Source organism: Poecilia latipinna, unplaced genomic scaffold, assembly GCF_001443285.1.
Source record: "Poecilia latipinna isolate Pla-1442-1.1 unplaced genomic scaffold, P_latipinna-1.0 Scaffold64, whole genome shotgun sequence".
Lineage (NCBI taxonomy): Eukaryota > Metazoa > Chordata > Actinopteri > Cyprinodontiformes > Poeciliidae > Poecilia > Poecilia latipinna.
In genome coordinates this window covers 386,295-406,087 of record NW_015112680.1, presented here as the reverse complement: position 1 = coordinate 406,087, position 19,793 = coordinate 386,295, and the positions used below count along the sequence as shown (strand labels likewise).

At 39.5% G+C, this 19,793-nt stretch overlaps 2 protein-coding genes across 4 annotated transcripts in view; one reads left to right on the top strand and one right to left on the bottom strand.

The window, feature by feature from the left end:
- Window positions 1-850: 850 nt before the first annotated feature.
- Window positions 851-14,709, top strand: LOC106963820 (fibropellin-1). Of its 3 annotated transcripts, none has more exons than XM_015058935.1 (22): window positions 851-1,235; window positions 2,181-2,326; window positions 2,860-2,926; window positions 3,433-3,603; window positions 3,935-4,054; window positions 4,265-4,405; window positions 4,580-4,705; window positions 5,012-5,134; window positions 5,352-5,474; window positions 5,581-5,703; window positions 7,510-7,632; window positions 7,987-8,109; window positions 9,572-9,697; window positions 10,161-10,289; window positions 10,375-10,467; window positions 11,210-11,305; window positions 11,481-11,576; window positions 11,745-11,840; window positions 12,399-12,500; window positions 12,932-13,037; window positions 14,126-14,242; window positions 14,474-14,709. In XM_015058935.1, the coding sequence occupies exons 2-22, from the start codon at window positions 2,192-2,194 to the stop codon at window positions 14,550-14,552; spliced, it is 2,415 nt and encodes an 804-aa protein (XP_014914421.1). In that variant the 5' UTR covers window positions 851-1,235; window positions 2,181-2,191; the 3' UTR covers window positions 14,553-14,709. The 3 variants fall into 3 exon arrangements, with proteins under 3 accessions (XP_014914421.1, XP_014914432.1, XP_014914442.1); XM_015058946.1 differs by having other exon boundaries at window positions 851-1,237; window positions 2,189-2,326; XM_015058956.1 differs by lacking the exons at window positions 851-1,235; window positions 2,181-2,326; window positions 2,860-2,926 and having other exon boundaries at window positions 3,512-3,603; window positions 3,935-4,074.
- Window positions 14,710-15,067: 358 nt separating this feature from the next.
- LOC106963801 (ubiquitin carboxyl-terminal hydrolase 37-like) overlaps window positions 15,068-19,793 on the bottom strand; it is an 11,786-nt gene continuing 7,060 nt past the window's right edge. Inside the window, exons 6-17 of the mRNA XM_015058896.1 lie at window positions 19,551-19,638; window positions 19,163-19,374; window positions 18,898-19,029; window positions 18,122-18,245; window positions 17,868-18,019; window positions 17,671-17,770; window positions 17,511-17,587; window positions 17,253-17,376; window positions 17,089-17,149; window positions 16,840-16,997; window positions 16,632-16,690; window positions 15,068-15,684 (exon numbers count right to left, since the gene is read on the bottom strand). Of these exons, the coding sequence (XP_014914382.1) occupies window positions 16,664-16,690; window positions 16,840-16,997; window positions 17,089-17,149; window positions 17,253-17,376; window positions 17,511-17,587; window positions 17,671-17,770; window positions 17,868-18,019; window positions 18,122-18,245; window positions 18,898-19,029; window positions 19,163-19,374; window positions 19,551-19,638 (1,255 nt within the window). The 3' untranslated portion in view covers window positions 15,068-15,684; window positions 16,632-16,663. The remainder of the gene's footprint in view (window positions 15,685-16,631; window positions 16,691-16,839; window positions 16,998-17,088; window positions 17,150-17,252; window positions 17,377-17,510; window positions 17,588-17,670; window positions 17,771-17,867; window positions 18,020-18,121; window positions 18,246-18,897; window positions 19,030-19,162; window positions 19,375-19,550; window positions 19,639-19,793) is intronic.

Genomic DNA, 19,793 nt, shown 5'->3' with positions numbered 1-19,793 from the left:
TTCAGAAAATGAATTATGCACAGTTAAGTACAGATCAAACAATGCACCCAAATGGCATGCGATAAGTCTAGAAAAAATAAAACACACACACAGTAAAGTAAAACTCAAGGAACAACAAAATGCTAGAGGTTTTGAACACAGGCAAAGACTCATCAGAAAAAGTGAGAACGATGAAGTCCAACTACTTCTTGACAGCAGGAAATTGAAATATAAGGAAGAAATGAACTAAGAGAAGATACTTTATGACCAGAAGTGTGGAATTGAAGATGGGACACACGGGAGCAGGAAATGAAACCTCAGCTATTCAACTTTTAGTTTGAATTTCTCTGCAAAAGTGGCTGTCTTCTAGAGAACCGCTACTTATATTTCTGACCATGACCTTTGTTCATTTTACAAGCTGTTCCAAACACAAAAAGACTTGGTCTCATGTTTTCAACAAGCCTTTAGAGCTCCTTGATTTGTGTAGGGGAGAGTGAATGCCTCGCATGCAAATGGTAAAAAGAAACATTAAAAGAATTTTGACAGAAAAAATAAATAAATTAAGCTTTTAGGACACAAATTATTGAGAACGTTTCGACATGCTTGATTAAAAATGTGTTTATTTTCTGTAAATATTTAAAATATAGACATTTGTTGCTACTGGGTACTACAGACGGGTAAATATTTTACCAGATGTGAAATCTGGTAAAATAATTACTCAGCTGTGAGATGCAGCAGATAGATAGATAGATAGATAGATAGATAGATAGATAGATAGATAGATAGATAGATAGATAGATAGATAGTCCATATCTTTCAATATGTTGTCTGACTGAAAGTAATAAGTAATGCCCTTACTTGAATCTGACCACTGGTCGTTTCCAATGGCTGTCGCTATTTCCAGTTAAATGTGATCAAAAATCATCATTGTATTATACTTTGAGAGATTGCTGTCACATTCCCTAACATAAATCTGACTAGGGAACAAAATTGTGTGCTTGCTGTAGAAGAAGAGCCCGCAGGCCTCTTCTTGTTTCTGGCTCGTTGTTTGCGGTGTTTGGGGATTAGTGGAATGGGAAGTGCGGAGCTCCGACACAGGATGTGGAGTCACTGCTGGATTGCATCGCCTCTCCCCTCTTTATATGATTCCGACATAGAGAGAGAAGCCTGGCTTGCAGCTGAAGAGATCGAAGTAAGCTACGGATCGCGCATTTTTCGGCGTCTTTAGTTTGGGGAAACATATAATCCGGGTGTAACGGTGAGTTTGATTGAAGATCTCTGCCTCGCATCGCATCAACACGTTTGTTTATTCCCAGTTAACATGACATGTTTATGCTGTTTTTGTGGCGTAACTTTTCACCTAGACCGTAAAATCTAACGCACAGTTTCAACTCACAATATAAGTTGAAGAGCTTTACATTTTTTTTAAAAAAGTGAAAAAAATAAATTAATTTGACTAATTATGTAAAGACATAAACCTCTTACAAAACTCCAGAGTCATTTAGGAGCTATTTGTTAATTGTGTTTGTGTCCACATTAAATGCTATTATGTTGGTTTTGCTAGGAGAGTTGCAAACTTCAAATCAAAAGTTTCAGAATTTTGACCTTAAAATGTCAACAGTGGCATAATATAATCAATGCTTTCTATTTAAAAACTAGTCATCAGGGAACTGAGAATCTAATATCCATTGTGAAAATAACCAAGTGAAGGTGGACAAAGCATCCATGTAGTGCTTTGTTCAAGTTCTGATATTTCTGAATACATAAGTTTACATTGACTAGTTGTCTCATCAAACAACCTCTAACTGTCTCAACTGTGAGGTTGACAATTCAGCTACACACAAAAATTTGATTTAAATTATCCGTATTACGGTGGATGTTATTTGTCTCTGTAACTTTTTCTAAAGGTTTTTCAGTTTAGCAGAGATTAATGTCAGTGGCAACCAGGGGTGGGAAAAAAAACCCTGTATCAGACAGTAATCATTTTAAAGTGGCTGCAGCTCAAGCATATGTGGTACTAATAGCTTTCTTATGCTTTGTGCAGCCTCAGAAGGAGAGGTGGGGGGTAATGACAGGCTGCTTAAATCCCCCACATCATGCCTTTCGTGCCTAAACATGCATTAAACAGACTGTGTTCTCTGTTGTCTGACTTACTGGAAACAGTCATTTGCAGCTCTATAAACGATCCGATTTCCTGATGTCGTTTCAGGCAATGACCCATGTCTGGACCCTTGTGTCAGCGTTGCTGCTGCTGCTGCTTTTGCTAGTGACTGGAGTTGTGAGCAACCATGAAGAAAATGACAACGAAGTCCTCAAACAACTGGAGACCAAACTCAACAGGAGCCAGGTCAGTCAGATGTGTGGAGCTTTTTTGTTTTGTTTGCTTGATCTATAAAAAGTGAAGGGATGGGAGGGAACATTATGTGAAATTGACTTTTTTTGAGCTTTATATCATAATCCCTTGTCAAAAACATTCTTGTACTGTTGCCTTGATTTTTTTCGTTTATGTTTGAGGAATCCATTATTCTCCGATGGCAGCCATTTGGGGGTGCCTAAACGCTTGCTCATACAAGCACCTCCTATTTCTACAAAGCTCCTCCTCAGAGCTGAAGTCTCCAAGCTCAAAGAGCTCTCCTCCTCTATGCCTTCCTCACTCAGCTCCTCCAGACTAGTGGCAGCAGCAATGAGAAATTTATCTGTATTTGTTTTTTGTTTTTTTATCTTTATTTCACTTTTTTGTCCTTCTTGTTTTCAACTTTTCAATCACCTTGGTCAACAATTTGTCTTGGTAGAGAAAGAAGACTTAAACAGCAAAATGGATCTCTTTTAGGCTTAAAGCTATGAATAAACCTTGTATATTTTTGCATTTTTCTGTTTCAGAATCCAGAAATTGAGAATGCAATCAGAAATATCACAGAAGTGATGGAGAGTCGTACAGCAACCACATGTAGGTTTTCTATGTCTTCAGTGGGTTGTGCCGTTTTCCTTTTTTGTTTGTTTTGTAATACAATCGAAAATAAATGTAAAACCTTGAGCTTTTTTCCAATTTAGTTACTGAACAACAGCAACCCTCAATATGTTTTGTCATAAAAAAAGAGAAATATGACGTCTACATTTCACTCCATCCTTCCACCTATAATTGAGCAACCTTAAGTTAACTATTTAATATGAATTCAATTCAATTGGGCTACATTTCATTGAGATATGAGTGTAAAAGTTTGCCGAGTACAAATACACACTCCTTTCTCAGCATTTTTGAAAAAAAAAAAACATTTACTGGTTTTTGCTGCCATGTCACAGTTCTGTACTACTTGGCTTGCTTCTGATCTGTCAGATAAAATCCCGATAAAACGCATCGAAAATTGCAGTTGCAACATGACAAATTGAGGAAAAAGTTCAAGGATTATTAATACTTTTACAAGTCACTGTGTTGCTTTCTTTCTACATAAACAGCTCCAACGATTACGACGTCTCGGCCGAGCCCCACCCGTGCTCGGCGTCCAGGAAACCAGGTGACGCAGGGGGGCAGCACTGCTTGCGGCTGTCCGTCCGAGACAGTGCAGAGTGGCGACAGCTGTATTTGCCCTGTAGGATTTGCTCTGCACGGAGCAGCCGAGTGTAAAGGTGAGACTTGCAAGCACGGAGCGATGATTTAAGATGATGTTTGTGGTTCTGGAAATCCAGGGGAATCTCTGTGGATGTTGTGAAATTGTCCTCAAGTTTAGAACGGTAGGCAGGTTGGTGCAAACAATGGAGGAATTTGTCATGGAAAAAAACGACAAATTCTAAAAAAGTGGAGCTATTTTAAGGAAGTAGCAGAATCAATCTTCCACCTGACTCTGTTAAACTCTATGTTTTTGTATTTTTTTTTTATATATAAATTTTTGCTCTTAGCTCTTCCACATCATGTCACATTTGATCTTGTATCTTCCCCTCATCTGTCTCCATTCACCAGATGTTAATGAGTGTGAAGGACCCGGGCCATGTGGTCCCCATGCCAGCTGCACTAATACCCCCGGCTCATACTCATGTTCCTGTCTCCGTGGCTACCTGATGGGTTCTGGAGGGTGCCAGGGTTTGTCTGCCTCCATAAATGTGTGTGTGTGTGTGTGTGTGTGTGTGTGTGTGTGTGTGTGTGTGTGTGTGTGTGTGTGTGTGTGTGTGTGTGAGTGTGCGTGTGTGTGCACGCATATGCGGCAGAGAGAAAGATATGTATATTTTAATAAAGCTAGCGCTTGTGTGTCATGGTTATAAAGAATATCTCCTTTGGATTTTTTCTTTACAGACATAGATGAATGTGCCCTGGCTGCGGTCACGGGCTTGCAGGCCTGTCAGGAAGGGGCTGAATGCACAAACACCCCTGGTTCCTTCATCTGCTCGTGCCCAGTGGGATATGTAAGGGCTTTGAATGGACAAGGCTGTGTAGGTAAAGTGCATTTTGGGATGTGATACGAACACTGCCTTCGTGATGAAAAAAATAAAATAAACGTGAAAGATTCCTGCGTAGCGTGGCCCTGAATGACTGAATAATCATGAATAACCCTCTTGATCTTGGCCCTCCACCCTGACTTGGACAGCTGTTGATTTTCGTCCTGTGTAGATGTGGATGAGTGCAGCTTTGAGGAGCTGTGTCGCCGTGAACTGGGAAACGTGTGTGTGAACACTCCCGGCAGCTTTCTGTGCCAGTGCCAGCGGGGCTTTAGAGCCGAGGCCCCTGCCTGTGTTGGTAAGTCTTTTATTAAATATCACTGGAACAGACTCATATTTAGATCTGAGTCGATGCTTTCAGTATCTAGGTATAAATCTCCTGAAAGTGAGGAGTATTCTAGTGACAGATTTACAACCACTTAAGCTTAATCAGAGCCCTGACTGAGGTAAAGTGGGTTTCAACACAATTTGTAATGTGACTTTTTTTGTGTAAATAACACATATTTTAACTTAGCTGTAAAATATTTAAGAGGGAATCTGATCAGCAGTGAATAAAAAGAAGAAGAAAAAAAAACTATTGTATGTCACTCTGCTCCTGTCCCAGATGTGGATGAGTGCATGGAGAGTCCCGAGTTGTGCGAAGGTCAGGGTGTGTGTGAGAACACGCTCGGGAGCTACAAGTGTATTTGTCGACCCGGTTACCAGGGAAACGGCACACACTGCGAAGGTAAGCAATTAGTGCTGACGTCTCTCTGTGGAAAACTCTGTTTCCCGACGACGGGGTCAGCTTCCTTGTGTGCGCGGATTTTAATGCCTGCTGTTATGCCTTCCATTAAAATTATCCTGGGCGGCAGAATGGCTATGGAGCAGAAATGAACTGAATTTTAGATACTGCTTTGCCAAAAAAAAAAAAAAAAAAAAAATAAAATAAAATCTCTTCCTAGATGAGAACGAGTGCAAATCAGGCATTCACAGGTGTGACACCAACGCTCGGTGTGGCAACATCATCGGTTCGTACTTCTGCCAGTGTTACCAGGGCTTTAATGGAGACGGGCATGCTTGCTTTGGTGGGTAAGAGTTTTTTTTATGTGAATGCTTTACCACAAAACATGGCTGAAAATTTCCTAACCGCGGTTGAGAATGAAAGTCCTTCAAGTTTCTCCTTATTTGCAGATGTTGACGAGTGCCTTCTCAACAATGGGCACTGTGAACACAACTGCACCAATGAATTAGGAACGTACAGCTGTCAGTGTGCTGCAGGCTACCAGCTGGACCAAGGTGGACATAACTGCACAGGTAATTTATTTTGTAAGAAAAATGTTGATCGGAAAAAAAAAAAAAAAAAAAACAAAAAAAATTTAATTGTCTTTTCCTGAGGAGCAAATGAAGATAAAAAAAGAACAAACAAAAAAAAACACTGCCTTGTCCACACTAACTCCAACAATTATGAGTCTAGGGTACTTCCACATAAGACGCGTAAAACTGGTCAAAAAGAAAAAGGCGTCATTCACATAAAATATATATATATATATATATATATATATATATATATATATATATATATATCTGCTGACACCTCAATGTGTTTGAAAGTTGTCCAAGCCTAACTTATGATATGTTTTTTTCAGACTAAATTATGTGGATAGACTGAAAATGTTAACTCCCTAATATTATTTTGAAGATGTACAAAGATTTCAGAAGATAACTGGTAATCGGAGGTTTTCGTATTTCCTGCAGAATCTAGTTTTTCTGCAGTGTTATTTCTGGCATGTGCAGGAGGAACAAGTGGAAATTTGGTTTTCGAATGTTTATTTTTTTATTTTTATGGCCATACACTATAACAGTGCTATGCTAGGGGCGTCACATAGTGCAGCGGTAAGGCGGTCACCCCACATACAGGGACAATATTCCTCAACGTGACCATCGTGGGTTTGTTTCGCAACCTTGAGACCTTTGCCTCTTCCAATCTGCTCTCTCTGTTCATTTCCTGTCTGTTAAACTTTCAGAAAAGGCCACTAGTACCAAAAATCTTCAAAAACCAAATTGTTATTCCAATAATATTATTGTTAGAATACACATATTAATAACATTCTTTCCCTTTCTTGATCAAGCTGAAACTCTGGGCATCAAGTAAAATCTTTCTGCATGTTTTTGTACTTTTATAAATTGATCTTTTATGTTGATGTTTTTAACAAGTGAAGATCCTAAGGGAAAAGCAAACTACCTCGGACATCTGAAAGTAGTTTGGAATCACGTTTTTTTTTTTCTGTTCAGATGACAGTTTAACTACTTTCTGTTAAAAGTTGCAAAGAAACAGCCAATGCTTACCTCAAGCCTGTATTCACAGAAGTAATCGATATAGGTGATTAATTAATAATGAATTACCAGTCCTCTTGTGTTGCCCAAGCCTGACGTGTAAGATTCACTGCAACAACTGATCTTCAAAATCACATCGCCTTTACAACATTTTTTCATTTACGCAGCAGAAACTGTTGAATAATGCAAATTAACTTGCAATGTTGTTTTCCGCTATGTGACTTCCAAATCTTGACACCCTTTAATTCCCATACTTGGTGTCTTCAGCCTGCAAGTAAATTAATAGCCAGTGAATAATGTCTTGTAAAGTGCAGTGATGCGTCTCTTTCCAAAAAAACAAGAAAGATAAGGAGGTGAACACTGAATATTAACAGTAAAGCTCCAAATTCATATTCTGCTCTTTGCTTATAAAAGCTGAGGAAGAACAAATAATTGTGGCAGCCTCTTTCAGCAGTCAGTAATGTGTTGGTAAGGACAAAAGCTTACTTCAATTTGGCCAATAAAACTGAAATACCCACAAATTCCGCCGTCCTCCAGCAACACTGCTAGTTGATTGAACACAATTTGCCTCTCCAGCAGGAATTAAACTGTGATTTCACCCAAATTACGTGTCGGCAAAAGGCAGCAGAGAAATCAAGCCTCCGCTGACCTTTGCGTCAATCTTAAATGACACTGAAAAACATTACTCGCTTCATCCAAACTTGTAAAATCTCAAACATCTGCTGTTCAATCAAAGTCTAAATGTTTGTGGCGAAGGAGTTATCTAAATGTTTCTGATCCTCCCAGATGTGGACGAGTGTTCAGCTCCAAATGGGACCTGTGAGCACATTTGCGTCAACACTATAGGCTCCTTCCGGTGCTCCTGTAAACCGGGCTACCAGCTGCACATTGATGGCCGCACCTGTGTAGGTCAGTAACCTGCAGGCACTCATTCACTTAATGCAGCAGTTTGCATACTCGTTTTCAGTCATTTAAAGCAGCTCAGTTTCAGCAATTTACCAGCATGTATAACGGGGGGGGGGGGGGGAAAAAAACTGCTATGAATATGTAATCTGTTTTTTTTTTTTTCTTTCTTTTTTCTGTTTTTATGTGTTTACCAGACAGGATGTTTGCATGCCTGGACATAACTGAGTGTCCTGGGGACACATTTTTAAAAGATTAGTAGCTAAAGAAAAACTAAACCAGCATTCCGATGTACAGAAGAAGCAAGACTTGAATGCCTAAAAGTTAATGTTGACAATTTTCCCCTCTGTTTGCACTCAGACGTCGACGAATGCAAGCTGCAGAATGGTGGATGCTCTCACGCCTGTACCAACTCTCCTGGGGGATTCACCTGCCACTGCCCGCGTCCTCTGTTGTTGGATACTGACAACCTCACTTGCACTAGTGGGTTCCCGAACATGTGACTAACATTAGTTGTTAATGTGTGAAGTACATTGACCTGCCAGGTTGTCTACCTGTGTTAAGGAGGACATATCATCATCCTCCTAAGACATAAAGTGGGTGTTACATAATTTTCAACATTTTTATTCTCAATTGTGTTAAAATATATGAGGGAATAGAGACCCAACAGACAGGCACCCCTACCAGAGATTTAAAAGCACTCTAAGGACTTTTCTTTTCTATAAAAAGAACTGTTTTGCCACTTCACCTCGACATTGTAGACGTACAAATATTTATACTGTGAGGTTTCTGTGGACTGAAGTGCAAAAGCCACTTAATCTGCAAAAGATAAGGTGGTAAACACCTGCAAAATTTATATTATTTATTCTGTTATTATTACAATCAGATGTCCCAGTATCGCCACATTTATTTATTAATACTGTTTTAAACAACATGTGTGGCTATCTTTTAAGAGCTGGAATGAGAATTGAAAAAAAAATATTTACAGAAGGATTTATTAATACCGCATGGCAAAAACAAAATGCATAAATATCAACTGTGCGGGCAGCATAGAGGATTTCTGAGGAAACAGAAAATTCCCTGACCCTTTATACATGTCCGGCGTTCTTGTATGAGGGTCTACTATTTGACATTATGTACATAAGAACAATAAATAAATTATTTATCTTTCCTGATGGGGTTCAAGCTTTTGAGGTTGGAAGGCCTCCTCTAATCTTTAGCTCTCTCCATCTGTTCTCTGTTTGATTCAAGACGGGACTCTCCCCGGGGCTACAAACTTATAACACTTCAAGTTAGAAGTATTATAACAGTGAAATATTTCTTTAAACCTAAAACTGCCTGGGGTCTGAATACTTTTGTCGTTAAAGGTACCCTAACATGAGTTGCTTTTTTTAAAAAACTCTGACTGTTTTTCACATAAAACTTAACCAAGAAGTCAGCAGGAGCTCAATAACATCCATCCTAATGTATGTGTGCTCTTTGGGATCCTGATTCTCTCTAATGCCAAACTTGACACAAATGTCTTTTCTTTTTTTTTTTTTTTTTTTTTTTTTTTTTTTTTTTTGCATCGCAAAGCTTTTAACCTAAAATGACACATTTCTGAGTTGTGAGCCAAAACACTGAGCTAGGACTATAAAGCTCTTTTTATTCAGATAAAACACTGAAAATAGAAAATATTACATTTAGATTCTGACCTATCTCCCATTGAATTGAGATATGCCTACAGAGAAAACTGATTCAGGACTGTCTATAAAACCTCTTTCTTTCCCTCATGCTTCCTTTGTCTTTGAAAAGTAAATAACTCTGGACTTGTGTGCAAAACTACTTTGTAATGCTCCTTTAGTGAACTAGATTTAAACTGATATCTTGTCTTAAATGCATTTTTTCTATCGGGCCAATAAGGCACTAGGGAATTTAAAGCTCCTGTTCTTCTTGACACAAATAGATGCTACCTCTTGTCTGCTAAGAAATGGAGGCTGCGACCACATATGTTCCCGGAGAGCTGAGGGCGACATCCAGTGTAGCTGTCGCGTAGGTTGGAAGCTGGGAGACGACCTCAAGAGCTGCGCTGGTGAGACTTCATCCTCACTCTTCAACTTTGCCCCTGTAAAGTTTTTAGGATTTTCTATTAAACCCCATTTATGCAAGAAACTCTGCTAGTCGATTTGATTTCAATCACGCCACTACAATCCTGAATTTCCTCAAATTTCACCATCTGCTGAAAGCTTCCTCCAAATGCAGTCTCTTTTTAAACATTTACTGCTGTCGGCTTTCAAGCTAAAAAACATAATAGAAGTTGGACGGGTTTCACAGACCGGTATCAAACGCTCATCCTTTTTCACGCTTGCCAGTACGAAGGCGAATCAAATTACATCAGCTGGAAAGTGCCCACAATTAATGTAATCAAATCTTAGCAAGTTCTGCTGTTGCCAAGTTTTATACGCTATGTTTCCATCCAAATTTGTTTTGTTACTTTATCTCAAAAGTATTTTCCAGGCTTTTAAACTGTCTCCCCATCTGTCCCTCCCAATGAGACGGGGACGAGTGCGGGGACTTTACAAACGGAGGCTGTGAGCAGCTCTGTGTGAACCACCCCGGGGGCTTTAACTGCACCTGCAAGGAGGGCTACGAGGTCCGAGCTGATGACCCCACCAGGTGTCGACGTGAGTCAAACATCTCATTAATATGTTTGGCGATAGCACCTCTTTTACGCCCGAGCTGAGTTAATGCGCGTCTTATCTGCTCCAGCTGTGTGCGACCCACCGTGTCAGAACTACGGAGTGTGTGTGGGGCCAAACAGCTGCGACTGTCCTCCAGGCTACCCTGGTGTGGGATGCTCAGGTACAAACCTTAATGTAAATGGTTGTAGATAGAGGGATGCTGGTCATTTTGCCTCTTCGCTGTTTCATGATTTTGCAGCTTTGGTTGTTTTGCACCCAGATTTATATTCAACAAGCTGCCCATTCATACCGGCTTTGACAGTTTGATGAGCTAAAAGAGTTTTCAACATCTGTAAGAAAATGTGATTCCTTGATTCAAATTAATAATATGTACTGCCTTTAAATTGCTTCAAGTTATTTTGGTCATAATTCGGCTACATTTTAAAAGTCAGCTTGCCTGAAAAGGGACAAGAGCAACAACCGATAAAATGTCTTCATATAGTCAGATTAAAAGGGATTTTGATCCTATTTATGATTATTTAACTAGGAAATTCAACAAAACAACGATCAAAAGCAATGACATGATATTCACTGATTTAAGCACAGGTAGACTCAAAATTATTCAAGCCCCCCCCCGGCACATTTAGGTTTAACGTGTTCCTTTAAATCGACGGAGATGTTTCCGCTGACTTTGTTGAACGTTCACAGACCTTTTGGTTAAATTTATCTGAAAAAGACACTTAAGTCAGCAAATCAGTCTCATGCTCTGAAAAAAATGTGTTTTTATAACCGATGGTAAGGTATAGTTCATCCCAAAACTATTCCTACCTCTGGCAGACTAAGGTCTAAATCCAAAACTATGTTTAATAAAAACTGTGAAAGTATAAATTAAGGTTGTGATAAATCCTTGTTGGTTGTTTCAGCCATTTGCTCTCCACCCTGTGCCCATGGAGGAACCTGCATGCGCTGGAACATGTGTTTGTGTCCTTCTGGGTGGACAGGAGAAGGCTGCCACACAGGTACTACGTCCTACTTCATCAGCTTGTGAGAGTCAACCTGTCTCTGTAACTTTGTGTTGTAGAAAACGCATGCTTGGAAACGACATGTTTTGATTTGCATTGTTCCAGTTTTGTGTACTCTATCTGTGACTGTTCAGGTTTAACTTTTTTTTTTTTTCCATCTCTCCATGATTAGCTGTGTGCGAGCTGCCGTGTGCAAACGGCGGACGCTGCGTCGGCCCTGATACCTGCCAGTGTTCCTCTGATTACACGGGCCCCCAGTGCCTGTTGCGTGAGTGAAATTGCAACAAAACATCTGAGTGACATTTTTTATTTTCTTACTACTTTAGCAACTATAAAAAGTGTTGATAACATAAAGTAAAAACATGAAAACAGTTCATTTAACCAGATGTAAGCAGTCTTGTGTTTCTAAGAGGTTTTTCTTTTGTGTGTTTTGCAGCACTGTGCACCCCAGCCTGTCAGAATGGGGGAAGATGTGTGGATGTTAACAAATGCACGTGTGTTGCTGGATGGCAAGGAGCTCGATGCCAGATTGGTAAAACAACGAAAATGTTCAATCTCTATTAAGTTCATTATAGCTTGTGTATCTGTTTTAACTTAGTAAGCTCTGTAAATCAACTATATCATTGCAAATGCTAAACCAAGTATTTTATGCACACACGCACACATATATTTGCAAAAGAAAAAGAAAAAAAAGAAGGAAAAAGAATCATTAGTTTTTTTTAGGATATAGAGTCTGTATCATAATGATGGAGCACCAAAGCTTTTGCTGTAATCAGTTAAATTAATTAAAAGTTAATTAAACTTGCTGCTGATTTATAATGGGGATTCAGACTATAATCCATCAAGAGAACTGTTGCATTGTTTCTTAAAATAAATAAATAAATAAAGCCAGAATACAGTTCCTCATCCCTGAGGCCATGTTACCTCACAGAAAACACACACCGGTTTACGGGCCGCTTGGAATCGCTCCGCTATTTGTTCGATGTCTTTTTCTGGTCACTGAGTCTCACTGACAGGCACAGAGATGAGCCATGTTGAACTGAATTAGTCTAGACGTCTTTGGTCCTCTGTTCTCTTCTGTCTCCATCAGAGCCCATCCAGTGTCAAAAGCCCTGCAGGAACGGAGGTGTGTGTGTGGGCCTTAACCGATGCCGCTGCGCCAAAGGATTCACCGGCAGTCTCTGTGACACAGGTTTGCCAATAACTTTCAGATTTCATATGCATGTGTGGTCAAAGGTATGAGGAGAATACTAAATCAACGGTAACTTATCAGTCCCTTGGATCTGTTTCATTTTTAAACTTTCACAGTTTTAATTTAACAATGGATTAGAAATGAAGATGTCTCACTTTATGCTATGGCTATATTGAAATAGGATCACATTTGCTTCATCAGTGGTCTGTAACCTGCAGTCCTGAAGCTGCAAGTGGCTCTTCAGTTCATTTAATGTGTTGAAAAATGAAATATTGCACTGTCTTGTTTGTTTCGTTCATTCACTCGGTCCAAACCATGAAAAAAAAAAAAAAAAAAAACTGGTCCAACCCTATTAAATTTTCTAGATTGTAAGTGGATACAAAGGAAAAACAGATGTTTCCTCTTAGTAATACTGTGGGATGTCACTGTAGCTGTAACAACACGATGTGTCCCACCTTGTCAACATGGAGCCACCTGCAACCCGCACAACACCTGCACCTGTCCAGAAGGCACCGCAGGCCTGCGCTGTGAGAGACTGTAAGTGTAAAAAGGAACATAATCTAACATGCGTGGAAAATCTAACATCAGCTTTCCTTCAAGTTCCTGTTTTTCTGGCTAGTCAGCATCAAGTACTTGATAATGACATATGAGTCTCATTGTAAACAAAATATTGACTAACTTGTTAGTTTTTTACCAGGATTAAACAGCATGAGTGTGGTGATCATTTAGACTTTTATATTTTGATTAGTTTGTGTTGTAATGTCATACACGGCAACCCTTTAATTTTTCAGTTCCTTGTGCTTGACTGTAATACGTTAAGTATTTTTATGTGTTTAGAGTCGAACTTGTGTTGCAGTCTTTGCTCTCTCTTATGAAAGAGAGAGCTTTCTTCCATAGTTCCTCTGAAGTTATTCATGTCCAAGGGTCATCTTTAGTTAGCTTTCTATTTGTGTTTCACAGAATTGTGCATTAATTCAGTTTGTTCCAGTTTCATTTCCTTGGCTTTCTCAGTGTTTATTTCTCCTGAGATGCAACAAATTTCTGACTTCTCCAACCTGATACCAGTTTCAGCTACCGGCCTATATAAATAACCCATTATTTGTTTGTTTCCTGAGTTTTCAACCAAGATTTTTTTTGTTTTTGATTACCTGGTCAGGACTCTTGTTTGTTTTTTTGTTTTGTTTTATTTTTATCAAATTGTTTACTTCCCCTGCATGTTTTCATTCCTTCAACACAACACAATTTGACACCTTTTTTGATGATTTCACATTTAAACACATAGAAATTATATTTACCTAAAGCACAAAGTCAGCAGTTAGTTTTCTAATTGAAAAACAAATAATTGATTATTACAGAAACAATAATGTAATATGTGTTTTTTTTAACATATCAAGTCAGAGAGCAAAAGTCTTAGAAGATAAATACATATTTCAAGTAAATACACATATGTTTTGCACAAAACATTGCAGATTGTTTCTGTACTAGATAATATGTTCTAAAGTTGTGAGTTTTGGCGTCTCCACATAGTCCTGCTCAATGACAAAGATTTGGTGACTTTTTGAAGTGAGGATGAATAATTGCTCTGCTTACAGTAGCAACTCTAATAAGTAATCTGTGCATTGCAGGACGTGTCCTGTGGTCACCACGGTGGTAAGCACAGCTCGTGCTGTGAGGAAAGCTGTCAGGGAGAGCTACGTTGACCGCTGTGGACCCCTGGGAGTTCAGCTTTGCACTAAATACAGGTCAGTTGCCACTCAGGTGTGCATTATGTTATTCTGGAAAGAAGGTGTTGTTTTTTATAGAAATAAACATGTTGTGTAAGTCTTTTTAGAGTTCTTTTTTATTTTTTTTAGTACAAAGCAAATCTGTGTGTGTGAGTTGGAAGGAAACATTTTGAAACAATATTAGATTCAAATCGGAATGAAATCATCCACAACGCTGTTGCCTTTTCTGCCCTGTGATTGTGTTTGCAGGATGAACCAGGCTCGTGTGTACCTGCAGGCCTACAGGGTTGGCTACAAAATCCAGTGTCCTGTGACGAAGAACACATGAGCTGTGCAGGATACAGTAAAAGATGCACAACATCTGCAGCAAAAAGTATGCTGCCACATGGACTGAATTCAGACAATCTCAGAACTGGGAACAACTGTGGAAGCCGCTCAGGGTTTTAGCTTCGCTGTTGAAATAAAAGAGTCGCGTCTGATGGAAATGCTGCTCTTTGCATGTCATTTTGGTTGATTAGGAAACATATCTGTAAATCTACATTTAAATAATAATAATAATAATAATAATAATAATAATAATAATAAACAATCATGACTTTCTTAAAATTTGAAATGGGCTATCAGTTCATCATTTTTAATGATTTGATTTCAAATGGCAGTACATTTGTAAATATTTTCAGTAAATTCCAACTGTCAGTATGCAGGTGGAAATCAATTGTCAGCTTCAAATAGAATCACCCACGCTCACTTACACTTTATATTCAGTCGCAGATTTTAAAATAGACATATAAAGGATTTGCTCTTAGGTGTTAGTGGTTACTTAGCAACTGTGAGAAGGTCTTTTTTTTTTTTTTTCACACACATCAACTCAAAAATTCATTCACAACTCCTGGGCAACTCAAAGAATTTACTCAAGCTTTTGTGTGGTGCCAACCCAAGCCTCCTTATCAGGCTGTGAGGGTCCAATCTCCCCTGAATGCAGCAGGCTCTCCTGTCTCCCACCAAGAAGCTGCCACACAGAGAGTCGCTTGATTGCACAGGATGTGGGGAAAACTGGCACTCAGCTGTTGGGAGGAATTATTGGCAGATGAGACGGCGTCAGCTCTGTATGCATATAGTTTAAAAAAAAAAACACAAAAAAAATCTGGAAAGCACAGCATTGCATCTTTTTTATTATGTGATTTTATATCATGTCGCTGTGTTTGCAGCTTTAGTCCACTGCATTCTCCTCTTAGCAGACATGAAAAAGGTGAAGTGCTGCATCAAGGAGGTAAGAAAAGAAGAAATACTCCACATGGCCAGGTTTTCCCCAAGGTCCAGACACTTTTCTGGCACGGAGCAATGATGGTCACCTTGAGTTGTCATCATTATGGCGGTAGAGCAATCACAGCAGCTAATGTGAAAGGAATGACGACCCCCCCCCGCCCCCATCCTCGTACTCTGACGTCTTCTGGGATTGTCTGTGATTGCAGACAGTTTTCACAGTAAGTCAGAGTGCAGACTGAAAGAATTTGTAACCCCTATTAATTATAGGGGTTACAAAGCACAACAGGGCAAAGCTTGAAAGCTTCAGTGATATAATTGTGTGTCTTCCAATTACCAAAAAACATTCAAATGATACCTACAATATTTGGGGAAATACTCTGCAAACTGTTGACTTGAGACAGTTTGAACTTTTAGCAGCTGTGCAACCCATTTAATCTGCCATGAGACAATGTTTGAAGTGTAAACAGAGATTATCATTGCAACAGTCAAAGTGTTGATAGTGTGAAAGTCTGAGGCTGCTTTAATAATGAACTCGGTCTACTTAATAGGCTATGAAGCGAGAGAGCGATTCAAAGAACACCAACCAGTTCCTCATCTGAACAGATTCCAAAAGAAGAAAAAAACATAAATGAGGGTTTTGGAGTGGCCTACTCAAAGGCCACACTTAACGACATTGAGTTAAATTTAATTCTGGAATGAAGAGTGGCCTACAGTGACTTGAAAGTCTGATTGTAATAAGTTATTGCCTAGTGGCTGTTACCATCAAGGGATTCAAAATCAGCTATTAAGTTTGTAGGAAGCATAGAGTTCATTAGGGCAGCCTTTTTCCCTTAATCAGTAAAATTGTGATTTACAGCCCTGCATAAACTGACTATGAAATCATCTGTGCTTAAAAAAATGCCTCTTTTTGAAAAAGCCCCATTCAAGATTGCCTTCATTGTCACACCTTTGAAACCTATATGTTATTTATTGTCATGTGAAACCCCAGAGTGACTTAAGAGAGTCAGAAATCTTAGGTGCTGAACACTGAGAGTCCATTATGTGGTGTGTATCTCCACTTCCGCTTTATATTAATAGAATAGAAGGGAAAAATGCACATTGTGGGTACTTAAGATGCAGTTTAATAGCATTAAAAGAATACAGGAGTTGCTGCCAGGTCCACTGCAGCCCTGGTCACCGGCCTTTTATTTTTTCAAGGGCCTGAAAAAAAGAATACAGACACATTCAGATGTCTTGCTTTTAAGTACACTGCACATCTGCATAAGCTTCTATAAATAGTGCTGGTTAATAATGAGAAGATGGCAGGAAACTGTAGGTGATAAACAGTACTCAAGGAATATGTTTCTTACTTGTTTTTCATAGAAGAGCAGGAAAGCGTTTCGCTCCCGCCACAAGCAGACCTCTTCTTCTGTTGTCTGGCTGACGTGCGCATCATCGTAAGTCAGCCAAGAGTCGTCTGTAATGTCCATATTCTGCCTCCTGTGAATGCCGTCGCAGATGTAATGGCCTGAAAGAAAAGGGCAAACTTTTCAGCCTTGGGAGAAAAAAAAAAACCCTGCAAATGTGGCAGAAGAACAGAGCCTCAGATCTACACTTACCGCTGTCAGCTTTGGACCCTATGTGGCTGACGACGCTCACCAAAAAATAATAAGTCGCTGTCTACAAAACATCAAAGTGCTTAAATACGCTTCAAGGACATGCGCCGGATCATAATTTCTGCCGCCTGTTCCTTAATGTGCGTCCGCGTTTCGAATTTCCTTACATTTTTTGTGGTTGTGAACTCTTCTCTCACCACAAGTTCTCTCGACAGAGCGACGGGCTTTTTTATCTTCTTCACTGCATTTGACCTGGTGAATTTAAAGCGCTTCAGGTGCAGGATCAGCACGCTGAGAGGAAGAAGAAATAGATTAGAGATGATTAGATCTCAAACTGAAATGGAAAAGAAAAAAAAGGAAGAAAGAAATGCTCCTCCTGGAACAACTGGTTGGCACTGATTACGGCGTGGTTGTGTGTAACCTACTTTGGAAGAGTGAGGAATGAGCTCTGCACTGATGAGTCCTTCACTCCACAATGGCACATGTGTTCTAAATGGCCCTCCTATGGAAGAAAATAGGAATTGACTTAAATCGCTCATAAAATAGCCAACATTTTGACATGCAAAATGCAATATGTGCACGTGCCCTGAGGTACTCCTGTAGACACTGGTTCACTGATCCGCGTGGGACCAGATCCAGGCTGAGGCTGACGAAGTCCTCCACCGTGTGGGACTGATCACCGCATCTGAAACGGACAATGGACTTAAAAAAACAACCGTAGTTATTTTACATCCTCGAGACGTTACAAGTCAGCAGTGCAACTGGAGCGCATGCATCCGTACCCCATGCAGGTTCTGGTGCTCATCATCTGCAGTGCAATGTGCTCAGCGACAGGGCATTTGTAGGTCAAGCCCAAGTCCGACGCTCTCGCGTGCATGTCGTGCGACAGGGACCTCATTATGTCCAGAACACAGATGAGGAACTCGGAGGCGTCCTACTCCGGAAACCCAAAGAAATGGTTCAAACCGTGTCTTCTGAAGCAAAGCTTTAAAAGATTGACACTCTGCCGGCCATTATGGATCAGTGTTACACTAACTTTCTGTCCATCATCATCAAAGCTTGAATTAAACTCGGCGACGGTCTTTTTAAAGAAGGACAGAACCGCTTTTTTCTCCTCTTTTATGTCGGAGAAGCAGGAGACTTCAGTGTCTAGAATTGCTCTGGTGAGAATAGATGTAAAGAGTATTTTTTAAAATTGATTTAAAATAAATACACCATCCCTCACCCCACTGAACAGCTTATTGTCACACTAATTAACAACCAGTTTCAATCCAACTTATACCAGTGTCTAAGTATTCATCCCCCTTGAAATTCTTCATAGTTCTGTTGCATTAAAAAGCAACCTTCAATGAGTTTTAGTGCAAAACATTGAATAATTGTAAAGCAGAAGGGAAATCAAACATGGTTTTTACATTTTTCTCAAATAAAAGTTTTTAAAAAGTATGTCATGCAGTTATATTGAGCACCATGGCTTAGTACTTTGTGGAACAATTTTAGTGTAAATAGAGCTGCAATTATGGGGGAGGTATTTTTCCATCAGCTTGACACATCTCAAGTCTTATATCTTTGTTAACAGAGTAAAGAGGGTGCAAACAATGTATATATTTCCCTCAAATTCCCAATTATGTACTTGTGTTGGCTTAGCACACACACACAAAAAAAACAACATACAATACACTGAACGTGGTATTTGTAATGTGGCAAATTGTCAGAAATTTTAAGGGGTATGAATATTATTGGAAGTGTATAAAACTGCACAGTTCTTGACATTTTAGACATTTGTAATCTGTTGGTGTCTGTGATTTTCTGGACCTGAAGAGCTGGGATTTGGGGTGAGAACTCCACACGGGCAGCTGGTTGTGGAGCTCTTGAACGAAGCATCTCAGGGTGAGAAGGCTTTGTAGGATAGAGTTGATGTAGCAAGTCAGTCCCAGGTTGGGTAACCTTAAAATGCAAATCAAGACATAGAAGCAGAGTAAGGCCACGAATTTCATTTTCAGCATGTAGAATGGTAGTTTTAGAGGAGAGGCTTTTATAAACTTTCATCATATTTTTTGATGCTTGCACTTATGCCTACCCAAGGCAGTCTAAATCCTCATTTGGTCCAGTTTCTCTGATCCCTAAATATAGATTCAGGTTGTTGTAGCTATTGGAGTCAGGGATAAAAATGTTGAACTCAGGTGAGACTTGTGGCTGAATTTCATTAACCTCAGTAACTGAGACATCTGTGACGGATCCAGGGGAAGGCTCAGGACATATGACTTCTACGCTCTCAGTTGAAGAGACTCTCTTTATTGATGGAGAAATACAGTAAAACAGTTAGATGCACTAAAAACCGAACAAACTGTAATGTTTTCTGTGTTAGTCACGCGATCATCAATAAGTGCAATTAACATTTGGCTTTGCTAAGTATATACTCTAATATAAAACAAACGTTCCTCAATAAAACCAGGTGGCACATTCACCTTTGTATCATTCTCAGTTTCTCTTGATACTCTAGAAGGATGTTTCTTTCTCCTAAGCTCTCTATTTGGTACTTCCCTGACTTTGTCTCTTCAAATTAAAAAAAAAAAAAGATATCAAATTAAGCATTAGAATATTAGAATGATATAACATAGACTCAGTGATTCTTGAGAATAGGGACAAAATGGGTTTTCCATCCATCCATCCATTTTCTGAACACCGTTGTCCCTCAGTGGGGTCGGGAG